The sequence below is a fragment of the Pelodiscus sinensis genome, chromosome 9 (genome assembly GCF_049634645.1).
Source record: "Pelodiscus sinensis isolate JC-2024 chromosome 9, ASM4963464v1, whole genome shotgun sequence".
Lineage (NCBI taxonomy): Eukaryota > Metazoa > Chordata > Testudines > Trionychidae > Pelodiscus > Pelodiscus sinensis.
In genome coordinates, this window is record NC_134719.1 from 63447456 (window position 1) to 63473237 (window position 25782).

At 47.8% G+C, this 25782-nt stretch overlaps 1 protein-coding gene across 1 annotated transcript; it reads left to right on the forward strand.

The window, feature by feature from the left end:
* FIRRM (FIGNL1 interacting regulator of recombination and mitosis) lies at positions 1-25750 on the forward strand. Its single transcript, XM_075936976.1, has 24 exons — positions 1-173; positions 2256-2296; positions 3383-3471; positions 5011-5115; positions 6387-6527; positions 7673-7835; positions 8280-8364; positions 8892-9030; positions 9559-9639; positions 11462-11526; positions 12289-12437; positions 13077-13206; positions 14502-14679; positions 17018-17100; positions 18407-18458; positions 19004-19093; positions 19664-19849; positions 20393-20515; positions 22051-22146; positions 22577-22690; positions 23119-23223; positions 23582-23662; positions 24661-24780; positions 25340-25750. Exons 1-24 carry the CDS (start codon positions 58-60, stop codon positions 25523-25525), a joined length of 2718 nt encoding a protein of 905 aa, XP_075793091.1. The 5' UTR covers positions 1-57; the 3' UTR covers positions 25526-25750.
* Positions 25751-25782: the final 32 nt, after the last annotated feature.

Below are 25782 nucleotides of genomic sequence, written 5' to 3' on the forward strand. Positions count from 1 at the left end.
CCCAGCCCCGTGCGCGGGGGCCGCCGGGAGAGCGCGCGGCGCGGGGCTGCGGGCGGGATGGAGCCGGCCCGGGCCGTGTCCCCGGCAGACCCCGAGCTGCTGCTGCGCGAGCTGGGCGGCTGGGACGGGGCGCTCTGCCGCCGGGAGCTGCCCCGCGCCCTGCCCCGCCTGCTCATATCCTTCCGCCGCGCGCGGGGCGGGGCAGCGACTGCGGGGGGGGGGGCAGTTACTGGGGGTAGTTACTGGAGGCTGGGGGGTTGGGGCAGTTGCTGGGGGGTAGTTACTGGAGGCTGGGGGGTTGGGGCAGTTGCTGGGGGGTAGTTACTGGAGGCTGGGGGGTTGGGGCAGTTGCTGCGGGGTAGTTACTGGAGGCTGGGGGGTTGGGGCAGTTGCTGCGGGGTAGTTACTGGAGGCTGGGGGGTTGGGGCAGTTGCTGGGGGGTAGTTACTGGAGGCTGGGGGGTTGGGGCAGTTGCTGGGGGTAGTTACTGGAGGCTGGGGGGTTGGGGCAGTTGCTGGGGGTAGTTACTGGAGGCTGGGGGGGTTGGGGCAGTTGCTGGGGGTAGTTGCTATGGGGTAGTTACTGGAGGCTGGGGGGTTGGGGCAATTGCTGGGGGGTAGTTACTGGAGGCTGGGGGGTTGGGGCAGTTGCTGGGGGTAGTTACTGGAGGCTGGGGGGGTTGGGGCAGTTGCTGGGGGTAGTTACTGGAGGCTGGGGGGGTTGGGGCAGTTGCTGGGGGTAGTTGCTATGGGGTAGTTACTGGAGGCTGGGGGGTTGGGGCAATTGCTGGGGGGTAGTTACTGGAGACTGGGGGGTTGGGGCAGTTGCTGGGGGTAGTTACTGGAGGCTGGGGGGTTGGGGCAATTGCTGGGGGGTAGTTACTGGAGGGCTTGGGGGCTTGGGATAGTTGCTTGGGGCTGGAAGCGCTGGGGGGGATTGGTTGTTGGGGCTGGTGTCGGGCTGATGGGGTGGCACAGGGACAGGGTTACGGGTGTTGGGGGCAGGGGCAGGGCGGGTGTCTGGGCACTGATGAGAGCAGATACAGGGTAGCCGTTGGGAGGCATTGGTAGGGATGATGGGTTTAGGCAGGGTCTCTAGTGCCCACCACTGTTGGTTTCTGACTGACAGGCGCCCATCGCTCTGTGCAGCCCGCAGCCTTTCTTAGCCTGTTCTCCAGCCTTAGCCACCACTAGTCATTCCCTTACTCTGGTTTCCTCCCTACTCACATCTCAGTGTGCTGGGCTTCCTTTAGAATGCCTGAAGATCAACACTGCTTTGGTCGATCTTCCGGCACTCGATTTAGCGAGTCCAGTAAACAAATGCTGTTAAATCAAATGCTGAGGACGCCCTCCTCCCAATCTACGCTGATATGCCTGCTCCTCGCAAGGAATAAGGGCCGTCGATGGGAGCGTTTCTCCCATCATTCTCCTCCTGTGAATGATAGCGGATGCGTTTAAAAGACGAGGGATAGCAATTTCAGGATACCTCTGTGATTAACACGGCTACATTTCTGTCTGGGGTAGCTGAAGCAAAATGCAGGACAATGTAGCACTTTAAAGACTAACAAGATGGTTTATTAGATGATGAGCTTTCGTGGATCTGAGGAAGTGGGTCTGGCCCACGAAAGCTCATCATCTAATAAACCATCTTGTTAGTCTTTAAAGTGCTACATTGTCCTGCATTTTGCTTCAGGATACCTCTGGTATCCCGAAATAACTCTGATGTGTAGACATACCTTAAGGGAGCCATATGCTCCCTATGCATTTCCTCAAAGCGTTGTTATGGTTCATTCGGCACAGCTGCAAATTCTGGATATGCAAGCGCAGTTAGCAAATCTACCCTCTCTTGGGAGACTGTCTTGGTCATCACAATCTTGTGGCCCACCAAGATTGAGGGTCACTCACGTAGCCCACTTGTGACCATAGGTTGCCCCTCACTGGCAGAGAGGGTGCTGTTCCTGGAATATAGGAATAATTCAAAATTATAAAGAACATTTTATTTATTTTTCTGTTTGATTACAGTAGTTAAAGTAACTTTAAAAAAATATGACTTTGAGTATGTATGTGTGGGTACATAGTTATATCTGTTGTAATCCTGCAACTATTTAAGCTCACGGTGGATACAGCTATGGAAATAGTGCCATTGATTTACCACTTCTTCTGAGGTGTTTGCAGAACTGCCGTCATACTAACTTCCATTGTGAAATTAGTCTGTACTTCAGGGCACATTTGTGTTTCTTTTCTTTAACCTTTTTACTCTGTGTATCAAAATTCTGATGACTGGAGCGAACACATTCGTAAGTTGCGATAGCTTTCTTTGGTGTTCCCTAGAAATCATTTTGTGTTCTAATGATTGTACTGTGTTAATTACAAATACTTCTATAATGTGACCTTCCTTGGTTTTGTAAGAAAACCCTCAACAACCACAGACACTGTGAAAAACTTAAAAACAAAAGGAGAAATAGATGCCTGTGTGTGTGTATTTTTTTTCTTCCTTTTTTTCCTTCCATTGCTAATTGCTAGGATATTTTTAAAAAAGAGAATCACTTCATTTTCTCTCTCATTTGTACACTGGCATCACAGTTTGTCATCAGCATGCAAATGGTTCTAAGATCCCAAGAACTAAAGTGTGATAACAGGGAATCTGACACATTAATTAAGCAATCACTTATATTCTAAATATTCTGGTAAAGAATGGTGGGGAGCAGAAGAAATGCAGACCATGGATAACAGTTTAGTGCCTTGGATGTTCTGTATAAAATTGCAAGTTGTAGGATCATCCAGGAGAGGGGAAACTGGAATATTTTATTTATATATATATATAAAATAAAACCTCCACAACACACACACACTTTCAAGTGCAACTTCTACTAACTTCAGTAGGTGTTGTGTATGCTGAGAAGTTGGCATACAGTAAGCTTATTTATAGTTGTCATAATAGTTCAGACTACTAGTCAGTGTGGCCAGGTATCCTGTCTATAGGATATAGCATTGTATTACATTGTGGCTTTCTGGGAAGGTAGACATTCCTCCATCCAGTGCTTTTTTTGTGACGGTAATGGCCGGTACGCAGTACCGGTACCTCTAGTCAGAGCTTAACAACTTTTCCCCTGGAGTACCAGCACTTTTTTTTTTAATACAAAAAATGCACTGCCTCCATCCATGCGCCTCTCCAAATGTGCATTGCTATAGGGGTGTGATGGGATTGCACCCCTCCTAACCCCTCAGACTGCCAATTTGTTTGTTGGGATTGTTAATTGTTTGTAGCTTCAGAAAGAATACTCATGCGGTTGCAGGTATTTTTATTATAGCAGGACATAGGTAGTGGTATTTTTTTATCATTTTGTGGTGTTCTCATTTACTGTACATATTTTGCTTCACAGGTGTACTGAGAATCCTGACTGAAATGTTCCTGCCTCATATCAACCTTTCAGAGTTAGAGCAAACCTTTTTCTCAAAAGTGTTACCTAAGGTATGATGTCTTCCGCAATGTGATGAGTCACACATTGATATAATACTAAAAATCTGGTTAGAACTGCAGATTTGCCTCTCCAAGGTCTGTAGTAGTTTGTATTATAGAATTCTTGTTTGGAATAAATTCCATTTCACCTTAAAAAGGTCTGGAGTCCTGTACTTACGATTTTTACTGTCAGTTTCACTGGCAGGAGGAGAGGATCCGTGATGTTATACATGATATAGTCAGCAATGGGAATTGTAAAAGCCTGTTTTGATCTATCAAAACAGCTGATAAGCAAATGCAGAATTTCATTATTATTGTTGTTATTATTAATTATAACTTTAGGTTGCTGCTTTGGCTAAATAAATTGCAAGGTCCAAGACCAAAGTATTTGTAGCAAATAATCTGTTAGGTCCAATTAACCTAGGTATGGTTAATCATGACTTAACATGAAATACTTTCTGTTTATCATAGCTATACTGAAAATCTTAAATACTCACATTGTAAATGGAATACAAGAGCGTACAATAGGGTTGCCTACCTCCCATTGTCTGTAGGAGATATTTAACTCCCTAGAACCCCTGCTTGCAGGCTAGAGGACATCTGTAAGGTTTTGTCTACACAACAAGCACTTATTTTGTCAAGCTGGAGGGTGTCTTCCTCCGATTCCCATAACCCTCATTTTACAAGGCATAAGGGAAGTCGGAGGAGGAGTGCTCTAACTCGGACTTCTTGCTGTGTAGACAGCACCAAAAGCCAAAATAAGCTATTTCGATTTAAGCTACACAACCCTAAGCTCAAATTGTGTAGCTTATTTCGGCTTCAGCCCTGTTGTGTAGACATGCCCTAAGAGCTCCTGTTCAGTTCCTACCTCAATATTAATCATCCTTGAACAGGTTTTCAGACCATAGAAAAAAATGTGCATATACTAAGCCTGTGTAATTTCGCCACATCAGCCATGCAATGTTCTGTATATGCTTGGGATGAGCTGTTTGTTGTTCTAATTCCACCACTCGCAACTCTAAGGCATCAAGACCACGCAAAAGAAAAATCTTCAAAATGGCATGACCTCCAAAACTCAAATATTATGAACAGAAAGAGTTTTTAACCTTTTCAGAAGAGTTAACTGCCATTAACTCCAAAATGATTGATTTGGACCAAATGTGTTAAAAACAAAAAAGTCTGTGATAAGGTATGATGTGCTATATAAAATGCGCAGTAATGTTAATATTGGTTAGAGAAAGGGATGGAAGACAAAATTGGGGTAACATGGGAAACTTATTTTAATTAACTCACTTCTGTGTAATAACAGAACACATGATATCTGCCCTCATGTTGAACAGACGTGTGATCTGTGGAAATGGCAGATTTTGGCATGCAGTACTGAGCTTCGGCTGTGAATGGCTATGAAGCATGTCTCTGCATTCCATACCTCCATAGCAAAGATGAAAGTGAATCTACTGTGACTTGTACTGTAGGTGCCCTTGATTTATGAAGGGAATATGTTGGAGTCTATTAATACTGGGTTTATTTTAATTTGCTTTGTTCTGACAGGCTATGCAATTATTTGATGATTTGTTGTATGAATTATCCAGTCAAGCCAAAGGACTAACCAGTCAGAATGCAGAATTATGCAAAGCAGTGAGGAATGTTTTGCAGGTAAGTCTATTGAAATGGGCTGTAAAAAGAGTGGTTCAGTGACAATCTGTTTTTTTACCAAAACTGTGGAGAGATTTTTGAAGTGTTTGTGCTAGCCACAGCGGACTGTAAAATTCAGTTCTGGATTTGTCATAGTGCAGATAGTTTGACTATATTAGGCACTGTCCATATATTTCTGTTGATAAAAGGTAGTTCTGCATGTGTATAAATATTTTCAGGATTGGGCCTTAAACTTCTAATCCTCAGCAAAGTTAGTCTCAGTTTTCATCATGTTGCATTTTTTGTGAGGTTTCTTGTTTAGCTGCCATTGACTCTATATCGTATTCCATCCTCACTAACAAAGATTCTACAGGCCAAATTCTGCCTTAATGACACGTTGTATTCATGAGTGTCACTTAAGTGTAACTGAAGGCAAAAGTTAGCCTGCAGGTGGATCTGAGTTAAAAATGTGGTAGATGATGTATAAGCTAAAATAAAAAACAGGTTTTTTTCCAGATCTGAATTGGGTCTGCAGTGCTAACAGGAATAAATACTTGTTAAAACTACTTAAGTGCGGTCAACACTACCGGGGAAGGTCAACCTAAGACACGCAAATCCAGCTATGAGAATAGCGTAGCTGGAGTCAGCGTACCTGAAGCTGAATTTCTGCAACATTCCCACTGCGGGACATTGATGGGAGAAACTCTCCCATCCATTTCCCTTTCTCCTTATGACCTGGTGGAGTACCAGGGCACCATCATTTAGCAGGTCCTTAGTAGACCAGCTAATTCAAATCCTGGGAGGTCAAACTCCAGAGCATTGATCTTGGGGTAAGTGAAGACAAGGCCTCAGTCTCTGAAGCAAGCAGGTGTTCAAAATGCTCTCAAAGAGCAGAGCCAGTATTTAGGAAGATGGCATTTTGTTTGTAATTATTTTTCAGTGTATAAATGTGCTTTGAAAGAGATGTTGATACTTTGAATCTTGCAGTAATAAATGACTGATAAACAGCAGGCAATACAAACATGATTCTCACATAAAGATACTATGACATCACATAAAAATTAAGGTCTGAAACGGCGGCTGTTTTTTTACAGAGCTTCATTCATCTTTCTGGCTTCCTAGTACTTTTCTGTTTGCTAATGTTCTTAAAGATGTAGAACAGTTTAGCCAAATGCAGAAGGGAAGAGCTGCTCTATAATTTTTGCTCTTTGAATTATCGACCGCAGTGTTCTGTCATAGATTGTGCTTTTAGACTGTGCTTTCAGTGAATGCGGTGTTGTTGTCACTTGCAGACTATGGTTCAGCTGCTGGAAATTCTGACAGCTTGTGTGCGACACATCTGTACTTTGCAGGAGTCTGTGCCTCTGGAGAGTATCCGTTCCCTTCCCTTTTCCATTCTGTATGTAGTCAAAACCACATTTATGCACTGCAAGGTAGGTCTCTGAATTAATGGGAGAAAACGTCATTCTAGATCTAGTTAGAGATCATTTAAAGAAATCCTTTGGGATATGATTCTGCTTTGAAAAGTCGCTTGTGGCTTTGCATAGTTGTTGCCTCAATACTAAATCAGAAGTGCTCAGTTTATAAGTACGAAGATGGTCTTTCCAACTACCAGCTCTACAAACTCAACTTGAGCTCTGGGAGCCATGTCAGTTATTTCTATCTTGTGCATTACTACCAGTCATAAAGGTCCTTCTGATGGAATTGATAGAATTTCAGATGAGAAAGGATCACTAGATTATCTAGTCTGATCTGTATACTGCAGGCCATTACATACAGGAGTAACCAGGTGAAATGTATGTACTCCCAATAAAACTTGTTAATTAATTGTGCTCTCATTGATACCTGTGCAAATCCATTTTCTTCATTGGATTTGCAGAGGTGTAAGTGATTATGGATGTGTTAATATTAACTCTATGATTCAGTTTGATTCAGAATAGTGGTTGGAATTTTAATACCTTGCTTTGTGTAAAAACACGTTTGCATGGCACTTTACAGCACCTACACTTGGAGGAAAACTGATAGTTGTGCTTGAAATCTTTCCCGCTGTAAGCAGTGTCAGTAACGCTGTTACAAATCTATAGTAATTTGTCATCTGTCTTAATGGCATCAGTTTCACTTTCCTTGCTTACTTAGTATCTTTAAATACTTACAGAGTCAAATTATTCAGTGAAACCTTTGCTAAGGACTCTAGGAGACAATCAAATACTTTAACTTACTGGGAAATATTTGGGTTACAACTTTGTCATGAAGTTTGGTACTAGATTTTAGTAGAAATCTGATTTTAGAGTCACGCGTCAAGGGTCTGATGCAAAGTGCAGTGAAATCACTAGAAAGACTCTTGCTGACTCATTGGTCTTGGGTGAGTGAGATTTTGCATTTCATGCCCAATACCCACAGATGGCTTTTTAAAATCTATAACTCTTGCTGGTTGTACGAGTTGAAGTAGATGTTTGTATGCCTTGATTCTGCATCCATTCAAATTTGTATCAATATTCCCGTTGATTTCAGCAGGAGCAAGATCAGGTCTTGATCCTGAGACATTTTCTAACTCTCCATCATCCCACATTTCCTACAGGACAGTGAGTCACTGTACAGTGGGTGCCTGCACTTGATTTCTGACCTTCTCCAGGCTCTGTTTAAAGAGACCTATTCTCTTCAAAAGCAGCTTATGGAGCTGCTTGATATGATCTCCGTGGGATCTGCTTCCGCTGAGGAGAATGTTGCAGACATGGTGTCAGGTATGTATTTCTTTATCCTGGCCAGCCTCCTCTTTTCTACAGACAGTAGGCCGCATCCTCCAAGAGGCAGAGCACTTTCTGCTAGGAGCTGAGTACCTTTAGTTCCTGATGCCTTCAGTGGGAGTTAAGGGTGCTCAGAACTTTAAAGGAGGCACTTGATGTGCTTGCAGGATTTCCTGTTTCCTGCAATCTGGTATTGCCCTCAGTTAGATAGGAGATGGAGTGTTGATCTATAAAACCCAGGGATTGAAGTGGTCTCTGTCCCACCAGGCAACTGATAATTGATCAGTGTTCCAGACCTGGAAGTAGTTTTGCAAACACAGTGATCTGACAGCTGTTTGGTTGTGGGGTTTTTTTTCTTCCAAGCGCATGGAATAAGCATTGAATGTCTGGGTCCATTTTAATTCAGTGTTTATTTGCTTTCGCTTACTATTCCCTCTGCAGTGATCCATACTGTGCTGGAGATCTGCGCCGTCATTTCCAACATGGACCATGCCCTTCACGCCAACACGTGGAAGTTCATAATCAAGTATGTTTTCAGACTTTGCATGTTGCTGTTGTGTGTCCCAAGTGTATTTTATAGCTGCTGTTCTGTAACATGTTTAAAGTGCCTGACGTTCAACTAGTGACCAGAATTAAATGCATTCTTAGCGGGAAGAGCTCTGAGCCTGGCCTCAGAAAATCAAACACACTTTGATCTTTTTATATGCTAATGTTTAGGAAATAAATTCTAAATGAAGTATTAGGCTTTAGATATTCCCGCAGGGTCTGAATTGGAATCCCACCCATGCTGTTGGATTAGATTCTGCCACCTTGTTGATACATGCTGTGTCCCCCTGGTGCCTCAGTGACTAGTCACAGTGAGACTAGTGTGCTTCTAGCTCCGAGTTTTTTGGTATTTATCGGAAAACTGCTGCATTAGTGCACTCAGATACTGACAGGTCTTGACAGGGTAGAGTGGGCACCGTGGAATAACGCTTGCTACGACCTGTTGTCCCTTGATGATTCATTTCTAGTAATTAAGCCTCTGATCCTGTTCCTGTTTGGCTTTTTTAGGCAAAGCCTCAAGCATCAGCCCCTACTACAGAGCCATTTGAAACACAAGGACATCCTTTGTGGCCTGTGCAAGGACACCCTTTTCTCCTTCCATTCCTGTGTGCAGCTGGCTGAGCAGATGAAGCTGTCTGGGATGCAGGTGAATGAACTACCACCCAAAATGACTTTTGGGCTTGAGAGAGAGTTGGGTTAGGAAGCACTGCAAGGATCATGTTTGCTATGCAGTGTCAGTGGCTAAAGTATCTCATGTTACACACTAACTACCCAACACTTCCATACAAGGTTCTCTAGAAAACCATGCTGAAAGGGAATTTAGTATATATGGATAACATCCTGGATACTTTGGGTAGATACAAAGAGTGTTCACCCCCATCTTCCCCAGAACTCTTATCAGGAATCCCAATCATTTCACATACTGCTGCTTCCACTGGGCCAATAAAAAGAGCAGGTAAATGTTGACGATTCCCATGACACATTGTTTTGAGAGGCCAGGGTCATCAAACTTTTTTAGGGGTTTCCCCAATATCTGCTGTATTTGTGTGGATTCCAAGCATTCTTTAACAAACAAGGTTTCTAGCCCCGTTACAATGTATCGTGCAATGTAGATTTCTTTGATTACTTCTTGGTCTGTCCATAGTTATTTTATAGCTGCTTTCCTTTTGGGTAGGTGACCATTGACCAGAAGTTGTTCCAGAAGACAGTCAAACTCTGTAGATTCTTTGCAAACTCCCTTGTACACTACACCAAGGTAAGATTCATTACTTGGGTCCTACGTGAGGATAAAACTGTAAATAGGCACACTGGCGAAGTATTTGGTATTGCTATTCCATACTTATAACTGTGGAATCTGGATGGCATAATAAACACCCATACTCATTTGGATCCCTACTGTTCAGCGCTTCTGCCTATCTTCTGCTGAATACCAAGCTGCAGCAGGCAGTGGCATTGGGGAGTCGATAGGGGGTGCTTATCCCTCACAGCTGGCAGGGAACCGATGTCGTGGCAACATTGCTTTGAAAATGTCAACAGGCAAATGGTTGCGAAGGGTGCGAGCTTGTTGCTGATTTATCCCTAACGTTCAAAACGTATTGGTGGTCCCGCTTCCAGCATCCCAGGGCTGGCATTTGCCCACAGCATCCTCCGCTGTTGTCAGTGGGACTCAAACGAGCAGCCATGGGAAGTAGTTCTACTCTGGAGGCTGCTGATTGTATTGGGCCCTTTCACAGCTTCCTGTTAACATATTGCCTTCGTCCGAACTTGTTCCACTGCCGAATATGATCTCTTGCCACGAGGAGGGAACATTTGACAGCAGCCGAGGCAGCATGGGCTGGTGCAGTGGCTTTCAACCTGTGGTCCATGGACCCGTGGGTGTCTGCAGACTAACAGGTCAACACCTCCATTCAAAATGCCTATGGGCTCACAAATAAGGTTGAAAGGATTAGGTAAAGGATTGAGAGTAAGGGATTCCTTCATTCACGTCCTGTCTCTGATTCTTTGACTTTTGATCAAGCCATTTAACTGTTGTGCCTCAGTTTCCCTGTCTGTAGGATTGGGATATTAATACAGATCTACCAACGGAGGGTGTGAGAGAATACCAAGTTCACCGGAGGCTTTAGGGCCCATTGATCGCCAGACCTCCAGCTTATTTGAACAACTGCTCTTGGCAACATTTGAACAGGGGTTGGCAGCTGTGCATAGCGCCAGCACAATAGGTGGATTTCATTTCTTGCTGCTGGAGGTGGGGGGATAGGTTGATTGAGTTTGGGATGTAGCTGAGTGAATCCCTTTCCCAACCGTCCCAAATCCTCTGGCTAGGCTTGTGCAGCAGCGTAATAGCGGTGCAGAGGAATCCGTTCCATATGGAGATGGGCGGTGAGCGATGCATTACTAGGCTGTCCCTGAATGTGAGAGGTCGGGGGTATGTTCGACCTTCAGCAAAACATTGCACTCCCTTTTAAAGAAAATATGAGCAGGAGATCACTGCAATGCTTACTAAGAGACAATGCTCTAAAAATAAATAATCTAGAGGCCCTCTTTTTCTCCTGGGATATTCTGCTTCCCTTCTACTCCTACCGAGGGATAACTCTTCCCTACCCTTTCTCTCTGTCCTTTACTTTCCTTCTCCCTCAACCTCTTTCTTCTAATAGCCTTGTTGTATCCTCCTGATACCCATTTAGGGAACAAACCAAATAGCAATAACAAATACGGAGTAGATAATGAGGTGTAGAATCCCCTTCTCTGTTGTATTAATGTCAGTTACCTCTTTGTTTCTACTTAAAATATGCGAAGCATGCATTTTTGTTTGACTGACTGTAGTTATTGCTCCTGTAAATGAAGTGTAGGAAACTTCTTAGCCTATTAATTTAGCTTTCTAAAGAGAAGGAAAAACATACGGTAATATTACTTAGCATTTTGTCATGTGTTGTGGATTTTGCGTGTTTTGCTCTGTGCATTGCAGCAGGCTATAGCCTGACTTCCTAATGAAGCATTTCACGAACTCAAGCAAGCAGTAGAAAAATGTATTCTTGTTTCATTTTGAAAATATCATTCAAACTTGGTGACTTTTGCAGGAATTTATTCCTTTTCTCTCGGATTGCGCCAGTCAGTTACATCAGCTGTATCTTCAGATATATAGGTAAGTGAACTACAGAGACCAGCTCTTTGGCTCTGTTTAAGGGACATCTCTGTGTCCACCCCGAAGGGTCACAGCTAGGGACAGCAGTTCTAAAGGTTACGAGACTTGTAACAATAGAAGATTGCAGCAGCCATTGGGCCCGGTTGGCTGTCTGTAGAATTGCAGTAGTATCTAGAATTTCTTTGGTGCACAGAGATGGGAGAAATTTGCACTTCCTCTCTGGAGACTTCTTTGGCTGCATTAGTGGGGTCTGTTTACTCGTGTAGCTATTAGACACTCTAACCCGGTGACAAATCAACCTATTTACCATTGTGGGCCACATCCAATACTATCTGTTTGGCCCTGAGGATGTCACCTGGACTACAGCGCTGCCACCAGAACAGGGGGTCAGTGCCGGAGTGGCAGCATGTTCCCAAACTCCTCATTTTGTTGCATTTTCTTCTACTAGTTCCTCTCCGTGGCTATAGCTGGGGAGAGTTTGCTGTACCTGGATCCCTTTGAGCCCTTCAAAATGGATTTTCTTGTATTCACCCCACAGGCCCACTGCTGTGAAATAACTAGGCAATATTTTGTTTAAAAGAAGTTAAGTGCGAAAAGAGAAGTTAGGGCACTCTTAATCTTCGCTTAAACCCCACAAAGGTTTGGAAATAATGATTTCTCCCACATTTACTACAGCTCTGCACTGGTGCTTGCTCTGTGAGTTTGTTACTGTGTAATCACCTAACAATGGGGACGTGCACATCTGTATTCTCTCCCCCTCAGCAAATTCCCTCCGAGTCTGTATGCTCCTGTGATTTTCGAGGCCCATCAGGATGAAATGAGCAGGGTTTTTCTGGTGGCACTGGATCCTCTCATTCACCAGCTTCTTCCCTTCAAGCCTTTTCTGGAGCAGGTATTAAGTGAGAAACTAGGTAGGTTTAAACCTGCGAGTGCCTGTGTTTTATAGCAGAGTCGGTGCCATCTCTCGGGAACAGAACGAGGCGTCTTGACTTTGTGTGCTTCACTCACGATGTAACATTTCCGCATACGTCAGGTTCTTATTTCCACACGGTGGTTTTCATAGCGGACCCTAAGCAATACTTCCAGGTTCATAAAACAACATGAAAGGTTCCTTAACTTGACCACTGCTGCTGTGCGCGTACTGGAGAAATTACATTAAACCATTGGTTTTGTTACATTGAGCAAATCATGTTTTTTGTTAAGATGCTCTTCTGACACAAAAGTGGACGCAAAAATAGAGCTGTCTGAAAATTGTCTGCCAATTCTTTTTCGATGGGAAAAATTGAGGTTTTGTCCAAAAACAATTTTTTTTAAATAAAAAAAAGTGCCATTTGGTGGGAAAATGTTTCAGCAAAAGTTGCATTTTTGTTTTCTAGTTTGGGGCCAAATCCGAAATATTTTAACTGAAAATAAAATATGTGAAATGCAGCCCCAGTGCATCCTGGGAGTTGTAGTTTAGGCATCTTGTGCTCCCACTGTCCTCTTGTGTGCAATGCTGGGCTACTCCAACCAGCCTTCATCTTTCCTGATGCGCACTGAATTCCCCGCAGATCTCTCTCCTGAGTTGCACCTACCTCAGTGTCGTCTACTGATCACCATCATGGACAAGCTGCCCTCTCAGCCTGAGGATGTGCAGGCTCTCTGGACAACAGGAAGCCAGTCGTCAGAAGAGAGTCCCAGGTAGTTTCTGCCAGGAGCAGTCAGGCTGCACAAGTGGACATTGGGGTTCAGGTGCAAGAGGCCCCTCAGGATAGCAGGTCGGTAGCATTAGCAGTGCCGAGGGCATGCGGTCTGACCCTCGGCCAGTCGTGCTGGTGGATGTGATGTAACGCCTCCAGGGGACACAGCACAAAGCGGAGATGCACTGGTCCACCGAGGGAAAGGTTGGCCTTCAGGCTCAGGCAAGGACGTGGAAGGCCAATTTTGTTTATTTCCAAAACTGGTCAACTTTCCCCTCAGGTCAGCATGTTCAATTTATTCCCGTGGCAGGCAGGCTATTTACTGAGGCCCATCATGGCCAGAGTGAGGATGTAAATTGTCATTTAAGAAGTTAATCGGTTAAACACTGTGCTTAACCAGTTCACTGTGGACTAGCCCCTTGCCCATGGCATGATGCGATGGCCCAGTCTGGATGGACCAGCCCCCCGTCCACGTTGCACACAGGACTGGCTGAGCATCTAAGCCCTAAGCCCTGGCACTGTGCTGCCCCTGATTCCCTTTAGACATTCCCTCAGTTTTCCTTAGGATGCCACCACCTGTCAGCTCTCCATCCTGACAGACAGGGCTACGTCTGCACTCGTGGGAAGACTGACGCTGCGGCGTTCGATTCAGCGGGTCTGGTAACGAGGGCGTCCCAATACTGCTCCTCGTGAGGAGTAAGGGAAGTTGACGGGAGCATTTCTTTTGTTGACTTCCCGCTGTGCGGACGGCACCACAACCCGGCTTAAGTTCGGTGGACTTGGCTACGTTTTGTACGTAGCTGGAATTGCGCACCTTAGGCTGACCTTCCCCTGTAGTGTGGACCTGGCCTGAGAGTAGCAGATATATTGCCCTCCCTCAGAGAGCTTCCTCTTGATTGGGCAGACTCCCTTCCCTCCTGCCCAATCATACACTACAAGGCTTCTCATTCTGGGCTCTTAAAGGGACAGTGACTGGATTTTTCATAACCAGCTGTGGATCGCCCAGGATCACTTCCTTTCTTCCTGCTACGAGGCCATTTCCAGAGCTGCTGTTTGTTCCAGTGTCCCTGGAACAGAATCTCCTGGCTACCTCTAATTGTAAAGGGCCAGTGTACCCAGTTACAGCCCCGTAAGCCCGATAATGGCCTGAGTTTATAAGCAGGAAGTTGACCAGAGTTGGTGGTGGTGCCTCAGCTCGCAGCAGGAGGCAAGAAGGAGGTTCCCTTAGTTCAGATGTCTGTTCTTGGGGCAGCAGGCGTGGACAGAAGTATCCTCACTGCCTTCATTGTCCTGCAGGCTCTCTTTGTTCTCCGCCCTTTTCCTTGGTTTCCAGCAGTGCTCTGGGGAGCTCTCTTTTCCTGTTTGTGTGCCAGGAGACATGGCTAATGGACAAACTGTCACCTTGTATCACTACGTCTGTGTCCAGTTGTGTGCCTTCATCGCATCCACCCCCCCGGCGTGCTTCCCTCCGCTGGTAGGTTGGCTTTTAGTTTTCAGCTGCTTCCTTCTGGTGGATTTTAACTTTTTCAGACAGTGACCCTTTCCGTACACTCTGAGTGCCAAAGATGCTGTGCACAGGCTGGTTTTGTTTGACTTGGGAAGGCAGGCACAAGGCAGGTAAGACTGCAGGTGTGCCGCAAATGCCGTTTGCCAAAGAACCCACTAGAGCAACATGGCTGGAGACCTCAGTTACATTAGACATCTGTTCGTAAAAGCACAAAAGGAACGCAAAAATCCAGCTTCTTTTTTAAAAGCTCCTTAGTACTTTCCACCTCCCAAACACTGAGAAATTCCAGCTGCCGATTTTATCTCCTAGAACAGGGATGGACAAAGGGGCCTCCGCGGGCCACATCTGGCCCGCCAATCCAGACCTGGGGACAGAGGAGTGTGCAAAGTCTCCTCCCCACTGCTAGGGGCGCGCAGCATCAGAGGAACAGCCAGCTGTTTTAAAACAGCCAGTGTTCCTCTCTAGCTGCCACGTGCTCTGGCAGGGTGGTGGCAAGGGGTGAGGGACTTCACATGCTCCTCCCACCCCCCAGCCCTCATTGGCCTGGAGAGGGGGAGTGAAGCATGTGAGGTCTCCTCCCATTGCAGCACCTAGAGCAGTGTTTCTTAAACTGTGTATCACTCACACTGTCAGAGTTGCGCCGCGGAGAACAGATTTCAAAATGGCTGCCCTTAAAGGGGCAGGCGACTTTTTTTGCTCAACTTCCCCCGAACCTTCCCTCCCAAACCCCCTGACCTTTTTTTTGCGCTCAACTTCCCCCTGTCCCTTTTTTTCCTCAATAACTTTCCCCTGACCCTTTCCCCCCGATTTTTTGCACTCAACTTCCCCCTGACCCTTTTTTTTCCTTAATAACTTTCCCTCAACTCTTTTTCCTCCCCACTCAACAAAAATCCTTGGTGTTCCTCATTAAAAAAAAAAAATTGTTTGGCGTTCCGTGGTCTTAAAAAGTTTAAGAAACACTGGCCTAGGGGGACTCGCTGGCTGTTTTAAAATAACTGTTGATTCTCTCTTAAGCGTGATTCTCTGAGCGCCGGGGGGGGGGGGGGGGGGGGGGGGACGGACTTCATGCACTTCCCCAGGCCAGTGGGTCTGTGGGGCAGAGCATGAGAAGTCTCCTGCCCCCGCCCCTTCTGGGTGGCCTGGGGCCACTTCAGACATGTATTAAGTGGCTCCTTTTGAAAATGATTGCCCATCCCTGTTCTACAAGATAAGACATCACAACTACTCTCACCTAGGCTGCACTTAAGACCAACTTCATTCTCCAGCTTGTTTTGAGCCAGTGAGCTGCCAATTTACAATTCCATGAGCCAGGCCTTTTAAGTTTGTCAAAGTGTTTTACTCATTCACGGCGCATAGACATGAGGAAGTGTCACCTAGTGATCGCAGCAGCGGCCTCCTCGTCTACCACTGTGTTTTTGTGATCCAGTTCAATCCTGTGCCTTAAAAGGGAAATAAGTAGTTAGCAGCTTTTGGAGGGTGGTTTTGAGGCGTAAAGTTACTGTTTTTATAGTGTTTTGAGACCTTCTATCAAATTCCCTCTATGTTGGCGACAGTATATATAAGTAGACAGAATAAAGGGCTCTACAGAATTGCAACATATTAAGAAGTCCAGGAAGGCATAGCTGTGTATGTGTGTTTGTATAAACAATGCAAACAGTCTTTTCAGACAATATATTAGGACTGACTCCTGAATTCCTCACTCAGAGGAAACTCCTACCGAGGCAGCCAAGTGTTTTGCCTGCAGAAGTACGTAGTGAGGATTGCATTTGGTCTTAAGTGAAGTTTAGAGTGACCCGCCAAAAGGATAACATTTTCATGAAAAATTCATTCCCCTTTTTTGTCATAACTTCTAGCAAAAAAGTTGGCCCTATTTTTCATTGAAATTGTTTGAAATGTACACAGCTGGCCAATGTTGACAGGTTAATGTTAAAAATAAACCTAATGTCTGCTTGCCTTTTGAACAAAGCATGCGATATAGTACTAAAGCCAGTTTGTTCCTATACATTTTAACCGCACAAACTGACCGTCTAATTATATATGCAGTGGAGTCGTCGTGTTGCTGGTCCCCGGATATTAGAAACACAAGGGTTACGTAGTATCTTTTTTTTGGACCAACCGCTCTTGGCGAGAGGGAGAGAGAAGTTTTTCGGGTCAAGTTTGAGCGGCTTGAAAACTTGTCTCTTTCATCAACAAAAGTTGGTCCAATAAAAGATACTACCTATCCCGGTTTGTCAGTCTAATTCTGTCCCCCACAAGTCAGTGGATGAAAATCAGTTCATAAGTGCCTTCTCCGGTCTTTCCTTAGGAGCGGGCTCTGCTGGGTGCAGTCCTTGGTTCTAGTATGATCACCTCGCTACTAGCTATGGATGCCTGGTGCTTCCTGGCCCGGTAAGAGACCCGGTTACTGTCCTGTGTGGTTCAGGCTGCATGAACGTGGGCTTTGACCGCATGGTTTGAATTGCTCATTGCTCTCAGACAGGTTCACTTGTTGAGTAGCAATGGTCCAGGGCTGGTCTCCCTCAAAGATGTAGTTTATTTTGGAAAATGAGCTGTTTTTCCAGCAGCAGGGAAAACGCAGTGTTCCCCATTAGAAGAGACTCTACAGTGGAGGGCTGGTGGTAGCAAGTTGAAATGTGCTCTGGACATGCCCATCTTTGAGGAGACAGAGCCTTTAACTCGCTGTGATGCTTTATTTTGACTTGTTTGTGTTACAAGCCTTTGAATCACTTTGCTCATGTCTAGTGTGTTTGGCGCAAGGTTTTATCCTGAGCTTGTGACTAGTCCAATGGTGCACAGCGTGGGCTGAAGGAAGGGGTGAGAGATGCTTGAGGGAGGGCTCTTGCGGTGCACGTCCTTAGCTACGCGTCTCCTGTGGCTTGCAGGAGAGGGGCTTTCCATTACAGCCCCTGGAAAGTGAGCGGGACGGGGGTTCTGGCGGGATCTGGCCAAACTGTTCTAGCCTATTGACTTTCTGAGCATGGCTTCCCAATTTTGGCAAGCCAGCGGCGGTCCAGAGTCCTGTAACATGGAGGTGCTGCTGTGTTTAGGGGGGTTTCTTAAAAAAACCCACCCAAACATCTGCCAAGAATGGACTTGCCACTCACACTTTGCCCCCTTGTGCACATGCATTATGCACGGGGGTTAAAGGAAGATCAGACCATTTCTCAAATAATTTATTAACATCACACGTGTGCCACCTTAGATCTACTTCTCTAGTATCATGTAACTTGCATTCCCCTATAGTGACACTAATGTCACTGTGAGAGTGGTCCAGTGAACCTGTATTGGCTAAAAGTCTTAGGAAAGTGTTCTTCACTCTACATACAACACTCACTTGAATTTATTATTCGAGTAGCATCAGCAGCGTTCATGTAGTCACGTATGGACTGTGCACTTGGACATAGCTGTCTTTTTTTAAATATTGCCATCACAGGCAATGCAACAGCGGTCCTGTGTTTTGACCTGCAAAAGGTGGGCCCAGTTTCCTCCCTCCTACTGCTAATTCGAGTCCTCTACATTCCTTGATTTGGTGGCCAGAGAACAGCTTTGGGGTTCTCTCCTGGCAAATGAAATATGCAGAGGCCTTAGGAAACCCCATTTCTCTGCTGTGTGTGGCAGAGCATGAACTATGCTCTCAGAGCCAGCAGGACAGATGTGCTAACGGGCTTACCTAGCTCTCTCTGTTGCATCCCAGGTATGGAACAGCTGACCTGTGCGCTCATCATGCCAGTGTGATTGCCCACGTGGTGAGTAGCATGGCAGAGGCTGGTGTACGCACGCATGGGTGTGCTTGAACAAACCGTGCTTCCCCTCCTCTCTGTGCCTCATTTTTGCTATCCACAAAATGGGGAGAATCCTGTAACACCTGTAGCACTGAAAATACAGCAAGTGGTGATAACTACACAGACGCTGCCAAATTGATGTGCTAATGTAGGAGTTACTATAACGATCTAACGAAAGGAGCGTACAGAGAGGAAGTCAGCGAGATGTCCCAGGAATAAATAAGAGCACAGGAGCAGACACAGGCAATACAAATAGTGCCCTGAAGTAGAAAGCAGTCGATGGCCTGTAATGCAGGGGAAGACCTGGCCGCAGTGGCTCATCGGGAGGTTTTGATTCAAAAGGGAAATGCAGTCTTTGGTGTAAGAGGAGGATTTGTTGCTGCCCGAACAGAGGCCCAGGAGCTGTTAATGTTCCAGGTCATTTTCTTGAGGCTTTGGAAATGGTTCATGTGCAGGAGCAGCATCTCTCTCTTCTTTGAGGAGCTCAGTTCCCTGTTATCCCACTTCAGATAAAGGCTTCCCCTGGCGAATGTCACCAGCTCTCTGCCTTGGGAGTCCTGCTGCGGCGTATGCTGTTTTTGATGGCTCCAGAGCACCAGGCAAGTCCAGCGCCGATTTCCCCAGAACTCCAGCTGGCCTCTAGTAAATCACCAACCCTCCATCTTCAGTGCGCTGGAAACAAGAGGGTGGAGCAGACAGTGGTTTCTTGCCAGCCTGGTGGTGTGAGATGGTAAAGCAGAAAGGGCGCAGGGGGTTCCCGCCATAAGTAACTCGGCCGGTGGGCTGCCCCAGAAGTGCTTTCTCTGACTGCTCGCCTGCATGAAGCTACGCAGCGTGAGTGGTAGCAGGAGGGGCTCTTCAGCAGCAGGCCGCTGTCCACGGGGAACTGTTCCCCAAAGGCCGGGGGTCAGTGCATCAGCTGCCCTTGCCCTGGCGACCTCAGAGAAGCAAAACGGAGTGGGGATTGCTGGGGGTGTGGCCTGTTCTCTGGTGCTAGTCGGCCATGAGGTTGGGAGGGACGGCTGAGCCACCAGGCCTCTGGTCAGGATTCTCACACCCCTCGTGTGGGGCTCCCCATGAGTCGCACGTCCCAGGGCTTTGCACCAATGGTGAGTTCAGGGGCTTTGCAGCTCGCTGGGGCGGAAGTGATCGCGCTCGTTAACTTGCAGGTGGAGTTCACCCAAAAGTTTCCTCCCGAAGAGGCAGAGAACTTGTCCCTGTGGCAGCACATTTCTCTCAAGGCCCTGCCTCCCGAGCTCAGGGAGGAGGTGGCCCGCCAGCTGTGCGCGGCGGGGCTCTCGCAGTGCAGGCAGTGGCTGAGCGGCAGGTGCACTCTGGGAGAACTCCCGCCTGTGGTAAGGGAAGGGGCGACTGCTCATTCACCCTAGAGCTCGACGTGATAAGCAACCCAGCGCGTTTATCTTCCCCGGGGGCAGCCTTGCAGACTTCAGGCGCCTAGTCTTGAAAGAGCCCATCTTTGGGCACATAGCACCTCCCTTGCGCTCGTGTCCGCCCACGCAGACCAATAATTAGTTCATTGCCTCTGCATCTCTTGCCACACACGCCCCCGATGGGCTCACCTAGCCGCCTGGGCTGCTCCTGCGAGTGACACGGCCTCAGCTGGTCTGGGAAGCTGACGTACCTGAAAGACAAGCCCTGGTTTCCTCGGCAACCTAAGGAGACACCCCCCACATCAAAGGCCAGCGATTCAGGGCTACTTGATGGATAAGACAGCTAGTCCTGCCCCTCTGCAGAAGTCCCCGGGGGCTGGCTCAGGGGGGGTGGCTTACAGCCTGGGGGAGGAGCAGAACTACGTTACTGACGCTGTGGGCCTCTGGTGCGGCTGTAGCAGCTGAACTCAGCAGGCTGGGTGTTCCCCCTCTCTCTGTCTCTGCTAGAACACTGCGCTCTCCGCCTTGCTGGCCGGCTGCAGTTCCGCTGGCGACTCTCTGGAGGCAGGACTCCGGGCAGCAGTGCTGGCAGCTGCTGGGCAGCTCTGGGCTCGCCTCCAGGCCAAACAGGTGAGGGCATTTGCTGCTGCAGCAACGTAAGGGGTCCTAGTGCCCCACCAGGGCTGAGCCTCCCTCTGCTTCAGGGAGCCTGGAGCGTGAATTCCTCCCACACGCAGGCTTGCTCCCAGTGTGGTGTAGCTGGCACTGCGCGTGCCGTGAGGAGTCCTGGAGTTCCCCGGCTCAGTTTTAGAGGGACTGAGCCCCAGAAAGGGGGAACACAAACTAATAGCCAGATCCATCGGCCAACAGTGATAACTTAATGACCTTATCTGACTAAGAACAAAGAGAGAGGCAGCCAGGGATTTCCTTGCAAGGAGAACTGGATTCATCCTGGCCCTGTGTAGCACTGAACTGCCTGCATAAGCACGGTTCTTTGTGCAGAATAGTGAACATAACCGTCTTCCGTGGGAACTCCTGGCAGTGGTGAAAAAGAACGTAGAGATGGACGTCTGAAGTCAGAATTTTCTCTGTGGTGTGTAAACGTCGTGATTACTGTTTTATCTTCCCAAGCTAAATATATACGCCCAGATCCACAGCTATCGCAAATCAGTGTCATTCCATTGACTGTCTGAGCTGTGGGTGGACGAGGACTTCAGCAGAGTTACTGCGTTTATACCAGCTGTGTATCTGCCCCATGTTTTCAATCCATTCCTAATGTGAATGAAAACCCCTTCCGTCTAGTCGCACTCCCAAGCTGATGTTCCTCTTTCCACCCAAGTTTCCACAGTGCCTACTACTATACCAATATCCTCACTTAAACACCAGGCACCTTTGTCCATCTCTTGGTATTTCGACTTCTTGCCTTCCTCCCTGCTTCTCGTGGGGACTGTCCATATGATAAGTACATAAGAATGGCCCTACTGGGTCAGACCAAAGGTCCATCTAGCCCAGTAGCCTGTCTGCCAACAGTGGCCAGCACCACGTGCCCCAGAGAGGGTGGACTGAAGACGATAAAGAGATTTGTCTCCTTCCATCCCTCTCCAGCCTCTGACAAACAGAGGCCAGGGACACCATTTCTATCCCCTGGCTAATCGCCTTTTATGGACCTAACCTCCATGAAATTATCTAGCTTCTCTTTAAACTCTGTTCTCGTCCTAGCCTTCACAGTCTCCTCTGGCAAGGAGTTCCACAGGTTGACTACACGCTGTGTGTTGAACTTTATTAGTTTTAAACCTGCTACCCATTAATTTCATTTGGTGTCCTCTAGTTCTTCTATTATGGGAACTAATAAATAACTTTTCTTTATTCACACTCTCCACACAACTCATGATTTTATAGACCTCTATCATATCCCCCCTCAGTCTCCTCTTTTCCAAACTGAAAAGTCCCAGTCGCTTTAACCTCTCCTCATATGGGACCCGTTCCAAACCCCTAATCATTTTAGTTGCCCTTTTCTGAACCCTTTCCAAGGCCGTATATGATCGTATCTGTCTGACATTAACTGAACTGGGGGACGATACTGAAGTTTCACATTTAAAAAAAAAAAAATTGCCCTGTAAGCAGAAATGTCCTGGTGCTAAATATGCTCTTCTGATCTGGTGAAGGTCTCAAGTCAGCCCTGCCTCCAGCAAACACTTGGCTTGCTCCTCCCACTGCTGGAATTTTTCATCCAAACCTTAGACCCTCAGCTGATAGTTCAGGTAAGAAACATCTTTTTTGGGCAACCAACTTCATGCATGCTGGATTTTTGGTTATTACATGAGAATCCCGTCTAGTGAATTGTTTCATGGTCTGCTTTCTACTACTTAGCAAGAATGAGGAGTTCTTAACTTTATTTTGATTCCTTCCTACACTGTTTTGTTGGCTTTGCTGTGGTATTTGCTTGGCATTGGTTTTGGGTCTATTTTTTTCCCCGGCGTAGGGCAGTGATGTGGTATGATGTGTATTTCTCTTTGGGGTTTTCCGGAAGGATCCAATGTTTTTTTAAAATTTTGACGAGCTCTAGGATACATTTTCTTCCATTGACCTGTCTCTATGTAGGCTTGGTGGCCATTGCAATCCCCAGTGGAACAAGGTTTTTGTCTTGTTGTTTTATTTGATTGGCCTTCACCCTGATTGATTTTCCTGCAGGTGTTTGCAATGCAGGCTTCTCTTCTGGAGTTGGATCCCCCAGATCACGTTCGCTTGGCAATGCTGGATCTGCTCTCGTCGATGGGAAAACTGTTTATACCACAAGAAATCCAGGTAAGTGCAACATTTTGTCCTGAGATATTTGTGTATGACATTGTAGTCAAGGAAAATACACAGCGCCGCGCCGCAGGGCAGGGGATCTCGGAGACCTTCACTTTTCACGTCAGGAGAGAATACTCCCATGGCAGTGCTCAGTGCCATTGAGGCAGCTTCTTATCCCCATGGTCCGTGGGATGCCGGGTGCCCTCTCCCGTGTGTCAGGTCCCGGGGAGGGAGAGACGGGCTGCTGTCTGAGCTGCAGAAGGGAAGGAGCGCGTTTTGTGTACCTGTTCTCTCTTTCAATGGCTTTTGCCAGCAAAGGCCGGTGCAGACTCTCGAGAGTTGTAGACTCCAATCCTCTGACTCGAGTGTTTTTTTGAGGATGAATCGGGGCAGGCTGTGCCAGTGTAACACAAATCTGACTAGTGTGTGCTCCCCTTCAGGGGCAAGTTCTACCCAAGCTGGCGTGTCTCTTTGCCTCCCTGTTGGCTGACAAGACTTGGCTGATTTTCCAGCATGCACTGGAGGCATTCACTCAGTTTGCAGAGGTAAGGATACGTGGTTAGCCCTGTTAGTCTTTCCTTGTGGATCGGTTCCTCTAGCATTTGAGTGTTTGTTGCTCTTAACTCCCTCCACTGTATCTGTCCAGTGCTGGGACCTTGACTACAGTATTGCATATGCAGTCACACCGAAGTAAAAGGATTAGCAAAATTCAGGAGAAATGCAGTGGCCTGGGGAGGCGGTAGAAGAGATTTCCAGTATTGTTTTAAATCACACACCCCTGCGTGCTCTTAATACGCAACAATTTTCAGATTGTTGTGTAGATGATCTACAGCTTGTCCTGAATAGGGCTGCACTGGACGTGAACATACTAACCAACTTTTTCTTGCTTAAAACCTTCCACAGGCAACAAGGCATGAAGATGCAGTTCCTCTGTGCCTTAATTCTGAAGAAACTAAAAACAAAGTTGTTTGCTTTCTGGCCAAGGTACCTTAATGAAATACTTTCCTAGGTCCTTGCTTAGTAAGGGAGGGGTTCTTGCCCGCAGTTAACTGAAACAAGATTGCTCTGGATCTGGAATCTGAGGATCCGCTTCATGCCTGCTAAACTCGGCCAGACTGAGGAATGACAAACGCTGGGCGGGTTTCCACCACAGATCTCTTTAGTGCTCCTCAACTCTGATTGGGTCTTGGTGAGAGGATTATTCCAGGAGTGGGTGGGTGAGATTCTGTGGCCTGCATTGTGCAGGGGGTCGGACTAGAGGATCTGACCTTAAAGTCTGAGTCTATGGTTCCCCTCCCCTGTCCTTCTCTTCCTCCTGCGAGGGGACAAAGTCGGCTGGCGCTTGGGGTAAGGTGACACGGTCGCCATTAGGGAGCGGACAGATCGCAGCTCGCTCGTGTTCTTAGCCCCGGCACAGAGAGGCAGGCCAGGGTCCTGAGCCCCTTGGCTGGCTCCTGTTTTGCATGTACCAAGTGGCCAGCTGAGCGCATCCATGTACTTCCACGGCAGCCTCCAGAGAGTCTGGGGGAACAGCTCAGGAAAGAAAAGGGGGGTTGTGCTTCCTGGAGGAGCACGTGGACTCGGTGACTGTGAGAGGGGAAGAGGGTTCTCTGCTGCTGGAACCCATGCTAGCTTTCCCCCACGGTACCAGACTGCTGGAACCCATGCTAGCTTTCCCCCACGGTACCAGACTGCTGGAACCCATGCTAGCTTCCCCCCACGGTACCAGACAGTGGAGAGGTGGCACTGCAGTTGGTACCTGCCAGTGTCGTACCCAAAGGGAGGTTACAGCAGCGTGGGGGGGCCCACGTCAGCTGGCGCTTGCCGCAGACATGCTGGCTGCCACCCGGCCGATGCGCTGCCGTTTGCTGCAATCGGTCTGTTTGCGCCAGGGTGTCTGTGGGTCCGAGGGAGCAGGGCCAGGGCTGGGAATGCTGCTGTTTGGGCTAGTGCAGTCACCTCTCCTGTGGCTTTTCCCTTAGACAAGGCTGGCGGAGGAGACAGCAGAAGCAAGGGCAGCGCGAGTGAAACAGGAAACCGCCGTGTGCCGTGCGCACCTGCTTCGCGTGGAACTGGCTGGAGCCGGGGGCGCAGCATTGGAGGTGGGTGTCTGTCAGACGGGCCAGGGGCTCCCCCTTGGGGAATGGCGCTGAGCAGGCTGTACGTGCCCCCACCCAGCAGCTGCCCTTCAGCGCTGGGGAGCGGGGACAGCCAGGAATCCTGGCCCACCCCTTCCATTGCTGCCCAGTGGCCCGGTTCTAGTGAGATTTTCCATTTGGTGCTGGTACCAGACTGTTAGCAGCAGGGACTAGAAACAAGCCCTGTCTGTGGGGCGGAGCAGCGCCCCCTAGTGCTGCAGCTGCGCGTACCACAGTGGTCTGGGCTGAGTGTCTCGAGGGGTATTTAAAGAGCAAGCGCAAGGGGAACTTCTTGGCCCTCAGCCTTACACCCCTGCAAGGGATTCGGCCAATGTGGGGAGCCCCCGGCTGGGGTAACTGGCACACCGAGCCAGCAGGCAGGGTGCATACAGCTTCTGCTAGAAGTTCAGAGGGCTGAAACCTGCACGAAGAGTCCCGGCTGAAGGGGCTTGTGCATTCCTGCGCTGCCTGCATACTTTTCATCTCCGAGGTGGCAGCTTTAAGGTCTTGTTTTCCTCTGCAGCCCTTGGCCAAGAGAGCGCGGGGCGCGCCCTGCGAGGAGGAGTACAGCGCGGCCGTCGCGGCAGCCCAGAGCGCACTGGAGGCTGTGAGAGCGCTGCTGCAGCACGGCCCGGCCCCAGCGTGGCTGGCAGGGAAACTAGACGCCCTCCAGGCAGCTACAGCTGCTCTCAGAAGCAGCGTAGGGTGAGGTGCTACAGCTGCAGTTCTAGAGCCTGAGCTGCCCAGGGACCAAGCTGGATGGAAAGGGAGACACCTGGCTCCTGAGTCGCCCTCTGGCAGCAGCGTGTTGTGCTCAAGTTAAGATGTTGAATGTTACTGAGTCCCTGCTGCTGTTTGAACCTTTTGTAAGAGAAAACTCACCTGCACGAGCCCCACCAAGGGGACACTTTTGTATTAAACTGTTACCGGTGAACGTGGGAGTAGTTCGAGTGCATTTAAGACGCC